The sequence below is a fragment of the Procambarus clarkii genome, chromosome 5 (assembly GCF_040958095.1).
Source record: "Procambarus clarkii isolate CNS0578487 chromosome 5, FALCON_Pclarkii_2.0, whole genome shotgun sequence".
Lineage (NCBI taxonomy): Eukaryota > Metazoa > Arthropoda > Malacostraca > Decapoda > Cambaridae > Procambarus > Procambarus clarkii.
This window is the reverse complement of record NC_091154.1, coordinates 1,460,102-1,473,322: the sequence shown is the minus strand read 5'-3', so window position 1 is coordinate 1,473,322 and position 13,221 is coordinate 1,460,102. Positions and strand designations below refer to the sequence as shown.

Here is a 13,221-nt window from a genome sequence, read left to right as displayed (position 1 = left end):
TCGCACGTGAAATTACATGGGTAACTCACGAAAGGTAGCAGATGGCTCAAAGAAGAGATGGTGACTCACATAACGTTGACTTGTGGAAGGTAGTGATTGGCTCGTGGAAGGTAGTGATTGGCTCGGGGAGGGTAGTGATTGGCTCGTGGAAGGTAGTGATTGGCTCGTGGAAGGTAGTAGTTGGCTCGTGGAAGGTAGTGATTGGCTCGTAGAGGAGCTTCCCATTCCTTGCCCTGTTCTCTCTACCACCTGGAATGGTTCATGAAACTATAAAATGGGAGCCTTGATTGATAACCTCTTCTAATAAATGCAACCTTAAAATGTATTAATAAGGTCACCTATAGCACAAAACCACAATGAAATTTAAGTTTAATAAAGCATCAGTTCACAAAAAAATTAAATGTAATGAAACTCCATTTTCTGGTTGAGACCCGGAGGCTCCCCCGGAGCTATCCAGGCCGAAATGAATGTATTAGACTGTGGCATCAAAGTGAATGGAGTTCTTAGGCCTACCAGGGACCATGAGCCAGAACCTTGGCCCCTCAGAGGCATGAGGAGCAATGGCCTATAGAAACCCTTGTACTTACCAAGTTGTGCTTGCGGGGGTTGAACTTTGTCTCTTTGGTCCCGCCTCTCAACTGTCAATCAACTGGTGTACAGATTCCTGAGCCTACTGGGCTCTATCATATCTACATTTGAAACTGTGTATGAAGTCAGCCTCCACCACATCACTTCCTAGTGCATTCCATTTAACATTCCATGTTTATAGAATGTTCTCTGATTGTGCCTATGGCACCTCTGCTCTTCACTGGTTCTATTCTGCATTTTCTTCCATATTGTTCACTCCAGTACTTTGTTATTTTACTGTGCAGATTTGGGACCTGGCCCTCCAGTATTTTCCATGTGTATATTATTTGTTATCTCTCTTGTCTCCTTTCTAGTGAGTACATTTGGAGAGCTTTGAGACAGTTCCAAAAATTTAGGTGCTTTATCGCGTCTATGCGTGCCGTATATGTTCTCTGTATTTCCTCTATTTCAGCAATCTCCCCTGCTCTGAAGGGGGAAGTGAGTACTGAGCAGTACTCAAGATGGGACAGTACAAGTGATTTGAAAAGTACAACCATTGTGATGGGATCTCTGGATTTGAAAGTTCTTGTACTCCATCCTATCATTTTTTTTGGCTGAAGCAATATTTGCTTGGTCATGCTCCCTAAACATTAGGTTGTCTGACATCATTATTTCCAAATTCTTGACATGCTGTTTTCCTACTATGGGCAGATTCAATTGTGTTTTGTACCCTGTATTATGTTTCAGATCCTCATTTTTGCTGTGCCTGAGTACCTGGAATTTATCACTGTTAAACATTATGTTATTTTCTGCTGCCCAATCGAAAACTTTTTAATATCTGATTGTAGTTTTTCAATGTCTTCAGCAGAGGTAATTTTCATGCCGATTTTTGTGTCATCTGCAAAGGATGACACTAAGCTGTGACTTGTATTTTTGTCTATATCTGATATGAGAATAAGAAAAAGCAATGGTGCAAGGACTGTACCTGAGGTACAGAGCTTTTAACTGTAACTTTAGCTTTTAACTTTAACCCCTACCAGCGACAAAACTACCTCCTACCTAGAGACAAACAAGTGCATGAAACACACATGAAAAGCATGACGTCATGCTCGTTTGTAGTTTGGGGAGTTCTGTTCAACAGTTTGGCTTTCTGAAGCAAAATTGTTAACCAGATAAGAGTTTGTTTTAGGGCGCTTACCTTTCTGGGTGCCTGACCTAGTCAATGGCAGACATAGAATGCTACCAACCACACAGGGATTTCTATAGGCCATTGCTCCTCATGCCTCTCTGAGAAGGCCAGGTTGTGGCTCGTGGTCCCCAGTAGGCCTAAGAACTCCATTCGACTTGACTGATGCCACAGTCTAATACATTCATATCACCCTGGATAACTCCGGGGAGCCAAAGGGGCTCCCTCCACAAAATGGAAGAAAATCAGTTGCAAGTTGTCATCATTTGCTACAAAATCTAATAACAAACACAAGAAAAGTTAGAACTGTTCTCAATTCGGGAGAGTATCCAGTTACATACAAACACTAATACCAATTTTGTAATGACACAAAAAACCTGGTCCCAATGGCTATGGATAAACAGAGCTATATGGGCCATAGTTTACACACGGTGCTATATGGGCCATAGTTTACACACGGTGCTATATGGGCCATAGTTTACACACAGAGTACTATATGGGCCATAGTTTACACACGGTGCTATATGGGCCATAGTTTACACACGGTGCTATATGGGCCATAGTTTACAAAGTACTATATGGGCCATAGTTTACATACCTCATCTGTGTCAAATGGAGTACTGAATGTCTTCTTTTTAAGTTGAGACTTCCTAGAGATTTTAGGCACAGCATGTGGCTTGAGTGCCCTAAATAAATTTCCAGGTTCAAGCGGCCTAAAATCCGTGTCCCTGAAGTGGTGCTCGCACACAAATTTATTCTTGGTGATGTAAAAAGATTTAATTTTATCCTGGACTATAATTTGTCTCCATTTCAGTGCCATTTTTGGCTGTTTCGGGAATCTGAAGAGCCTGGCTGTTCTGGAACAGCTGTCACAGTTGGGCATGCAGCAGAACTTAGTCATCATTTTCACTCTGGAATAAAATAAATTAATTTTTAAGAATATATATATATATTTTTTGTACTACAGAAGGGTACATGACCAGACAACTCCTGACTCCTGCTAGCAGGATGAGAGCTTTCCGTTCCCAAAGCTCACGGTGAGTTGTGCCCTACTACTTTCCTGGGCAACAGGTAAGGATTGGTAGCCAGTCAATACTCCCCGACCAGGATTCAAACACAGACCAAATTGCTGGTGGGGACACTACATTACCACTACACCACCACCAGGGACTACAGGTTACCGGATCAGCCTGGCTGCAGTGGCTACATGGGCCACCTAACAAGTCAAAACAGTGTCATCAACAAACAAGTCATCAATCAGTCTCACAGACGAGGGAATCACCAGGCAAGGCTCACCTTAGGTTGCAGGAGTAGAGCTCTCAACACTCAACAGTAACAGGTAATCAACAGGTAAAAATTAGTTTATTAAATATAAAAGATTGCACTGAATAAATGTAAAGAAAATTAATGCAGCAAAAAAGGAAAACCCGAGTTCGTGAGTTGTAGCTGATGGAGAAAGAGATTACAACAATTAAAATGATAATGAGATCTGTGGTATATTCAGGAACACAGATAGGATAACAAGATAGGGAGTGATAGGGCAAAATGACTAGAAATTAAGGTTAACTTAGTAGACTCCAGAGCTTTTGATAAAATTTTCTGGCCTTTACTCGTCCCTACAGTGAGTAAAGATTATCGAGCGAGTTATGAAAATGATGATCTGACGAGTCGAGTAAATGCATCCGACCTTTGTGTTTACTAGTTGTTTACTAGTTGTGTTTTGCGGGGGTTGAGCTTTTGCTCTTTTGGCCCGCCTCTCAACTGTCAATCAGTAAACAGTGGTAAGTTAGTAAACAGTTGATTGACAGTTGAGAGGCGGGCCGAAAGAGCAAAAGCTCAACCCCCGCAAAACACAACTAGTAAACAACTAGTAAACACAAAGGTCGGATGCAAGTGATACAGCACCTATGAGGATGATACAGCGAGCATATCCAGTTGTAGCTCTGAGCGTCACCCTTGCAATCCTATGCTACCTCCAATTTATTTGGATAATACATAGATTAATCATTTTCTGCATTTAGTGATGATGCATCTGATACAAGTAGCATAGATGAACAGTGTTAGCGGCTTCCATGGTGGTGTTTTCCATAGATATTTTTAAGAATACCTGAATCTCTTCCTGACTGACGGACACTCTTTGAGGCTAGCTGAATCTCTTTCTGATTGACGGACACTCTTTGAGGCAAGCTGAATCTCTTCCTGTGTGGGACCATACAAAGCTATCTTTTCAAGACTACCTTACAAACTGATCTTTTCCTATAATCTTTTCAATACTACCTTATGCTTTACAAGCTTGACTACATACAACCTACAAGTACTAAAGCCAAGGGTGTACATGAGTGCGTTATTTGCAAGCACACAGAATGAAGAAACAGGAAGTGAAAATTTATCTGTACCTGGTGCACTGAGAGCAAAGTCGCGTTGTGTACCATCTTGAGATGATTTCGGGGCTTTAGTGTCCCCGCGGCCCGGTCCTCGACCAGGCCTCCACCCCCAGGAAGCAGCCCGTGACAGCTGACTAACACCCAGGTACCTATTTTACTGCTAGGTAACAGGGGCATAGGGTGAAAGAAACTCTGCCCATTGTTTCTCGCCGGCGCCTGGGTGTTACGGACCCGGATCCAGCGTCCGAGCCTGGAGCAGTGACGACCACGCCATCTGTGGGTCAGCTCCCGAAATCTCCTCCAAATGGACGACGACACCTGGTGAGGACGAGGTGTACTGGCCACGAGGGCCAGTTTCCAGTCCTGTTCAGCTCACAACACAGCCGCTGCTGACCTCTGGTGAGGTGGTGCTCAGACGACAACGCCATCTATGGAGTGGATAGGTGGGCGTTTGGGTCTGAGCCTGTAAGTGAGGTGCTTTTGTGTGTCCCTGTTACTGATGACGTGTCTGATTACAGAGTCGACCTGGGACTGCTGTAATGGAAGTTGGATCAGTCTACCCAAGGCAGCCGTCTCGACACCAAGTGTTTTGCTGCAGCAGCTGTGAGTCGCCTCCCGGATGAACACTGTGGTGTTACCCTGCCTGTGAAGCGGCAGTTGAAGGATTGTCATACCCGGGACTGACTGGTGGAGACGCTTAACCACTGGGGTATTGCGGAAAGGAGAGTGATCTGTGGTATCACACGAGGCTCCTGACTAGGGCGCTACCCTAGTATCGCTCGTGGAGTGGCCTAACCAGCGTTGCTGATTCGGAACCTGCCAGCCATCTGCTGGACTTGTGGTTGACGGCCTCCACGGCGGTGCCCCCAGTGGAACTGTGTTTTGGCTGACCTGTGGCCGGGGTAGACTCAGCTTCTCGAAGGATTCGTCGTGAGGCCACGAGAGCACCGAGAGCTTGGCACCGAGAGGATCCAGGGTCTTCAGAAGAAGACGACAGTGTATTATAGTGTTTATACCCCCCCCCCCCCCCGTGTAATCGTTTATATATATGTATTGGTGACGGTGATCATTATATTATATTAAGTTTTTTACTTTATTTCCCTTCCCCTTTTAATTTACTTGCGTTACGGATCACATCCCTTGAAAGCCACTACTGGCTTGGGGCCGGATACCCTTCCTCTAACAACATCAGAGTAAGAACCCAGTTGCGACCCGAGAGGGCCGTAACACTGGGATCGAACCCAGGACCACAGGATCACAAGTCCAGCATGCTGTCCGCTCGGCCGACCGGCTCCCCTTGGGAACTTGGGAATAGTTTACAAATGTTTGCCATGAAATTTACATTTTTTCTAATAGCCGAACAGCTTATTAAAGAAAACGGCGTGGCAGTGAATCATCGTGGTAAAACAATTGTATTATTGACACGACGAGTATAATCGACGTAGTTTTTATATATGTTGCCGGTCGAACGCATCCTTATGTGACCTTTAATACTTATGTTCTTATAGAACATTCTATTGCGAACACATTGGAACAAAAATGAAATACATACATCGAAAAATAATGTCAAGACAGTGAATTGAATATACGGTACACTTTTCAAAGCGAGTTTCACCGATATGCCGCCGCAGGTAACACTTCGGCCACTTCCCACACTGTTTTGGGTGGGCTACGACATTGAATCTATATTTATATGCATATGTCCGTGTAGAGAATTTTATTGCGATTTCAGTGATACCAAAAATAATGCTGTAGCACAACTGTGGGCTTCACAACCATTAAGAGAGTGGAAACATTTTGTTGTTGTTTGGCGCTCTCGGCAAGTGATCTGAATAGTTTTTTATTTGGTGTTGATATGCCTTATGCTTTGGTGTCATTTTATAGGTATGTTCTTATAGACAATTCTATTGCGAACACAGTGATACCAAATGTAAATACGTACGCCTATAATTAGCGTCAGGACAGTCAAAAGAGTATACACTTTTCGGTCTTACCGCTTAGGCGCGCAAAACGCCGATATCACATAGGGTATGATTTTTTTCAGAATGCCGATAGCGCGAAAGTGTTAATTGAAAATTGAGCAAAAGTAAATTCACAGTAGTCATCTCTATCACTAATGACACTGTTGCAGATGAAGGTATCTTGGTAGTTTATGGCAATGCCACCTCCTTTTCTGTTAGGCCTAGAGTTGTGAATGGCTCTATAACGAGCTAAGTTGAATAGTTGGGTATGGTCTTTACTTAGCCAGGTTTCTGTTGAAATAATGAACGATAGTTCAATACCTAGTGCTGAGAGTAGTGCATTTATATCATCAAAATGTTAACTAAGTGATCTGACATTTTAGTTGAAGACTGATAAGCAAAAGTTATTTTGGAGTTTGTTGTTTGCCTGGTGAGCTGTGTAATACCTGCAGTGGTGATGATCAGTGTGTTGGTTATTGAAAATTTGAGATAGTAGATTTTGTTCAGGTTCAATGTCATCTTGCATGTGGATGCAATGGAGTCAGGGTACAATAGGAAAGCAAGTACAGAGCAGTAAAATACTAAATCTGCTAAAAATATAATTATGGTAAACAGATAAAAAGAGAAAATATGCAAATATATATATAATACAAACAAAATAATAAAAAATGACAATCACTGAAATGAGACAGTAATAGCAAAAACAAATGATAATTCTATCAAATAATGGCTTACTTTAATAATATAATTACACGATATCTAATTACTAAAGTTACACTAAGAAAAAAATGAGGTAGATTAATTAGAGATACACTCAGGTGTACTGAAAGACAGAGTTTATACTAGAGATCACTGGCAAAGCCAGTGAACAATGGAACAGTGGAACATTGATCTTCGAAAGGTCGTAGTTCCCATCGATAGGGAGAGCGTCGGCCAAGAAACCTTGTTTAAAAGATTAATATCTTTCCACTCTAATAAGGTAGCTTTCTGTGATGGATTCACAAAAATATTTTATCTAGCCTCTGATTATACAAATATAATCTTTATTTGTGATTCTCTATTAATTAACCAATATCTTTATATCAGAGTATGTAGCATTCAGTGTTCTATGAGCGAAAAGGATACGAGTAGTTTAAACATTGAATGCATACCAACGAATAACATTAGTATCTATATAAAAAAGTTATTGTCCTGTTGGAGTTGATTCCAGACACATTTTTTAAATAAATATTAAATATTTTGTGGCTATTTATGAAAGATATTATAAATACGCATTCTACTTGATATTACCACCAATTAAATTTGCAACAATTTGAGCAAAGACGTGCGACGACTGGATCACTGTGTACAGGAGGCTGATATGCCAGTAAACACACTCCAGGAAACAATATATCTTGGATAATTCACTCCACAACATTGTCGCTTGGACCCTCGACTTCCTACTGCATCACCTGCCACATATTTACTAAAGAATAAAAATAGGTTTGATCATGTTCTGCATTCAGCACCAACATTATAGTGAGTAAATATACCATATTTTTTCATTACTTACATAATGCTAGCCGGACTTGGGTAAATTTGGGTAGATTTGGGTAATTCAATGGACCGCTCTCAAGAACAATGAACATGGAACTCGGGCTGTTCAAATTCAAATTCAAATTCAAATGTTTATTTGGGTAAAGTACATACATACATACAAGGGGTGATACAAATATTGATGAATTTATAGATAGAGCTAGTACATACAATGCCTAAAGCCACTATTATGCAAAGCGTTTCGGGCAGGAAAAACACTAAAGACTAAAACTTAATACTAATTGAGATTCAAGTATAAAATGTGTTGAGAAAATAAAAAAATAAAAAAGGGGAACATGGCAGAAAAACAGCAAAATACAATTTGGTCGACAAACAGCATTGTTTAAAAACAACAGACATGGGTTGACAATATAGGGGTAAGAAAGGTTACAGGGAGTTAATTAGGTAGTGCTTAGTTCTTATCTTAAACTGGTTGAGAGAGGTACAGTCTTTAACATGATTGGGAAGGTCATTCCACATTCTGGGTCCCTTGATTTGTAGAGCATTTCTAGTTTGATTAAGTCGTACTCTTGGAATATAAAATAAGTATTTGTTTCTGGTGTGGTGCTCATGGGTTCTGATACAACCTTCAATGAAGCTTTTAAGGTAAGGATTAGCATTACAGTTCAGCATTTTATATATGTATAATACACATGAGAGAATGTGCAGTGACTTAATATCTAACATATTCAGAGATTTGAGTAGGGGTACCAAGTGATGTCTGGGGCCAGAGTTGGATATTGTCCCAATAGCAGCTTTGTGTTGAGTAATTAGAGGACGTAAATGATTTTGGGTAGTAGAACCCCAAGCACAAATACCATAGTTGAGGGAGTAATAGAGCGTCACCAGGGCAGTGCGAGGTTATCTTGAGATGATTTCGGGGCTTTTTTTTTTTTTTTTTTTTTTTTTTTTTTTTTTAGTGTCCCCACGGCCCGGTCCTCGACCAGGCCTCCACCCCCAGGAAGTAGCCCGTGACACCTGACTAACACCCAGGTACCTATTTTACTGCTAGGTAACAGGGAGACATAGGGTGAAAGAAACTCTGCCCATTGTTTCTCGCCGGCGCCTGGGATTGAACCCAGGATCACAAGTCCAGCGTGCTGTCCGCTCGGCCGACCGGCTTCCTAAGGTACATAATATCTGATCTTAGAAAGAATGCCAACAGTTTTTGAAACTTTTTTTTGATATATATAGAATGTGTCCCTGGAAATTCAGTTTGTGGTCAATGAGAACGCCAAGGAATCTGCCATCTATTTTGTTACAAATTTGGGTATTATTTATCCTAAGATTTATTTGATTTGAGGATTTATTGCCAAACAAAATATAGAAAGTTTTGTCAATGTTGAGGGTGAGTTTGTTGGCAGTTAGCCAAAGATGGACTTTATTTAGCTCAGTATTCACTATGACATTAAGAGCAAAGGGGTCAGGACTGGAATAAATGAAGGTTGTGTCGTCAGCAAACAGAATTGGTTTGAGGTGTTGGGAGGCATTTGGAAGGTCATTAATGTTGATGAGAAAGGGGAGAGGGCCAAGTATGCTGCCCTGAGGAACACCAATGTTGATGGATAGGGTGGGAGAAATTGAATTATTCACAGAAACATATTGGAGCCTGTCAGTAAGGAAAGATTTGAGGTATTGCAGGGAGTGACCTCTGATTCCATAATGATGTAATTTAAGAAGAAGGTTTTGGTGGTTGACAGTGTCAAAAGCCTTACGCAGGTCCACAAATAATTCAACAGGGAACTCATTTTTATCAAGAGCTGCATGTATCAAGTTAATCATACTAATAAGTGCATCATTAGTGCTTTTTTGGGTCTGAAGCCATATTGACAAGAGCTGAGTATATTATGTTTGGCTAGATAAGAGTAAAGCTGCTTGTAGATTAGTTTTTCAAATATTTTTGACAAGTTTGGCAGGATTGATATAGGTCTGTAGTTGTTAACATCATTGAGATCACCACATTTGTGGACAGGGGTTACTCACTTTTTTTAAGAATATCTGGAAAGGTTTGGAGCTCAAGAGACTTGTTGAAGAGAAATGCAATAGCAAGAGCTAAAGATCTGGAGGCTTTTTTTGTAAATTAAAGTTGGTATCTCCTCAAGGGCACTACACTTGGTTTTAAGGGAAAGGATTACCTCATTAACATCAATGAAATACGCAGGCGTTAGGTACAGAGACTGTGGATAGTTACCTGTAAGATAGTCCTGAACATCAGTACTGGAAGATGGAATATTTATTTATTTATTTATTTATATATATACAAGAAGGTACATTGGGATTGTGAGGATACATAGCATAGTAATAACATTCTTGTAAAGCCACTAGTACGCGCATCATGTCGGGCAGGTCCTTAATCCAAGAAACTTATAAGTAGGTAAATACTTCCAAAATTTACAAAAATAACAGTTATATAGCATGAAAAAAAATAAAAGATGAGAGAAAAATTGTAGGTATATTAAAGCACATAGGTAGCTCAGAGTGATTGCAATGACAGCTTGAATGGTAGTTGACAAAAATTGGTAGGCACAATACAGCATATGGCTAGCACATAAAAGAAGAAAGCAATGAACACAATGATAAACTTATTTGGATTAAGTACATAAAGATTGGGAGATTGGGTAACACTAGATACAGAGCAAATTTAAAGCTCAGTGTAGGAAACTACAAAGATGAAATTAGGTACTTTTTCGTTTTGTTTTTAAATGAGGCAAAAGTTTGACAGCTTTTCAATTCACTAGGGAGTGAGTTCCATAGACTAGGTCTCTTAATTTGCATAGAGTGTTTACACAGATTAAGTTTGATCCTGGGGATATCAGAGATATTTATTTCTGGTGTGGTGATAATGGGTCCTATTACATCTGTCCAGGGAGAGTTTCAAAACATGGTTAGCATTTAAGAACAGGGTTTTGTAAATGTAGTTGACACAAGAGAATGTGTAATATCATTTGCAAGGGATGACCCAATGGAAGAGAAGAACCTATTGAATTCAATAGCAGTATCAGAGGCTGTAGGTTGACCATCGTTATTTGACAGGAGTATTGGTTTGTTATTTAAACTCTTCTTTGATCCCAATATTTGTGAAATTGTGCTCCATGTTTTCTTAGTGTTGCCCTTTGTTTGGGTAAATTTATCTTCGTAGTATTTAGTTTTGGCTCTTCTAATTATTTTAGATAGCAATAACGAGTAATTCTTTGAAAATTCTTTGGAGATGATTCCTAATCTATACTTCTTCTCAAGGTCATGTTTTTTATTAATGGATTTAAGTATTCCCTTTGTAAGCCAAGGATTGTTTAGCCTTTTAGTTGTGACTTGTTTTGTTAGCATATGACAGTGGGAGTTATAAAGGCTAAGAGTTTTTTGAAGAAAAGATTGCACTGCTAGGTTGATGTCCTCTATGTTACCTAACTCGGACTCCCAGTTGACATTATCAGCAGCAGCTATAAAATTGCCTATGGCAGTTTCATTGTGCAGCCTAAAGCTTATCTCCCTTGTCTCTAGAGGTGGTTTGTTAATGTTAGTTAGGAGAAATGTGAGGTAATGGTCTGTAGTGCTATCGACGATTATCCCTGAAGTAAGTGGGGAGGTTATGTTGGTCCAGATGTGATGAGTCGTGGCAGTACTATCAGGGATTCTAGTTGGTCTAGTGATTAAGGGTATGAGGAAGCAGGAATTCATAAAATTGAGGAAGCTAACAGCAGTAGGGTTTTCAGGCTCGCTGAGGTCAATATTAAAGTCCCCTGCGATAATTAGATGGTTTCTGTTCAGTCTGTTATCTAGTATTAGATTTCTAAGGTTTGAGTTGAATTCAGATACATCAGTGTTAGGAATTCTATAGACTGCACCCACAGACAGGACAGACTCGGCACCCTTGACTCTGAAGCTGGCGAAGATATACTCCCCACAGTAGTCTCTAGTTCTAATTTCTTTTAAGCATGTCAGTTCTTGGTGATAGTAAAGAGCAGTGCCACCACCTCTCTCAATTGGTCAACAGTTGTGAATTGATGAATAGTTTGGTATGTTAAAGAGTTGAGTAGTATCCTCTTTTAACCACGTTTCAGTAAGTATAATAAAAGAGAATTTGTTGTCAATAGTTTTAATCAAGGCACTAACATCATCGAAGTGTTTACCTAGAGATCTAACGTTCAAGTTGATTACAGAGATATTGTGATTATGTGTTAATACATTGTTTACATCATGTGCTGTATAATATCTGCAATTTTGATCATTAAAGTGATGATTGTCATAGATAGTGGATAAGAGGTATAGTTCTGGGTCTATACTTGTCTGCATAAGAAGGCTGGTTGTTGGAAAACAAGGCAAGAAAGGCAATTACAAAATAAAATTTTGATATAAAAGGGGGGAAATAATAAAAATATTAACAAGACTATACAAGACAACCACAAAATGAACAAAAAAAAAAAAAGAAAAATGAGGTAGATTGTATGAGGTAAATGTTGTTTATATACTTAGGTAACGACACTTGGGGTAACTTCTCGCCTCCCAGGGGCGGCCACCTACCTCTCATGGTACCTCTCACGGTACTTCTGGTTCATCCAACACCTCTTCAGCTCCTCGACCGTCCTGGCAACTGTCGCCTCGCTATTAAAACGTGCCGTTACCACCTCCCAAGTCTCGCGCTTCTCCTCCAGACTTTGGGCCTTGTTGTCTCGGCACTCCAACACCTGCTTCTCCCGGGAGATGAGGGAAAACAGCAGAGTCTTCTCATGTTCGCTGAATGTCAGCTTGGAAGGTTTCATCGCGACCAGTGTGTGTTTACAATTACAAATATCAGCTGTGCGCGGGTGTGGGGAGGATACAAGACACTCGGTACATTGACCACATCGAACACTTAATATTTTTACCACATCGGTCACCAACAGCTTCGGACGTTTCACCTGTGTACGTGTTCAATAATAAAACGACAATATAATGCTATTAACAATTAAAATCTTCTACTTAACAGGCATATAGTTATATGCCTGTTATATTGATTGATTAATTGATTGAAGATTAAGCCAGACAAAAGGTGGCACGGGCATGAATAGCCCCTAAGTGGTGGCCCTTTTGAGCCATTACTATTATCAAGAGATCTGTGGAGGTGCGACTGCACCCTGCGTGACGGGAGATGTCTCTCGTGCCTGTTATATGAAGTATGTGATGTGATACATGAAGTTTAGTGGTGTGATGGACACAACCCGGGCTTGGTAAGCCGCCGCCCGCCAGTGTAAACACAACAAACCCGAAGCCCACAAACACGACACAACGCACAAAACACAACACTTTTGTCAGTTTTTGGATAAACATCTTTTACATTTATTATGTGATAGATATACTTGTATATAATAATATCTATTATAGGTAAGCACCTAATATGTAATAATAATCAATAAAAACGAAGTCAGAAGCCACACGCCTGTCTGTACATGTCTTGTGTAAAGGTATTTTGGGCGCTCAGGTACTTGTGCGCTAGCTGGCGTTCACGACTGTTTTCGCCTACAAGGATTAGAATTAAACAAACGAATTTATTTATTCATTTACATACAAGAAG

The 13,221-nt window shown here is 40.3% G+C and overlaps 1 protein-coding gene across 6 annotated transcripts in view; it reads right to left on the bottom strand.

Annotated features, from left to right (window-relative positions):
* Positions 1–12,934, bottom strand: part of LOC123764483 (uncharacterized) — a 126,832-nt gene extending 113,898 nt beyond the window's left edge. For all 6 annotated transcript variants that reach the window (XM_069337969.1, XM_069337974.1, XM_069337987.1 and 3 more), the window contains exons 1-3: positions 12,192–12,934; positions 2,352–2,664; positions 70–249 (exon numbers count right to left, since the gene is read on the bottom strand). In XM_069337969.1, the coding sequence (XP_069194070.1) occupies positions 70–249; positions 2,352–2,664; positions 12,192–12,430 (732 nt within the window). In that variant the 5' untranslated portion in view covers positions 12,431–12,934. The remainder of the gene's footprint in view (positions 1–69; positions 250–2,351; positions 2,665–12,191) is intronic.
* Between the last annotated feature and the right edge of the window lie 287 nt (positions 12,935–13,221).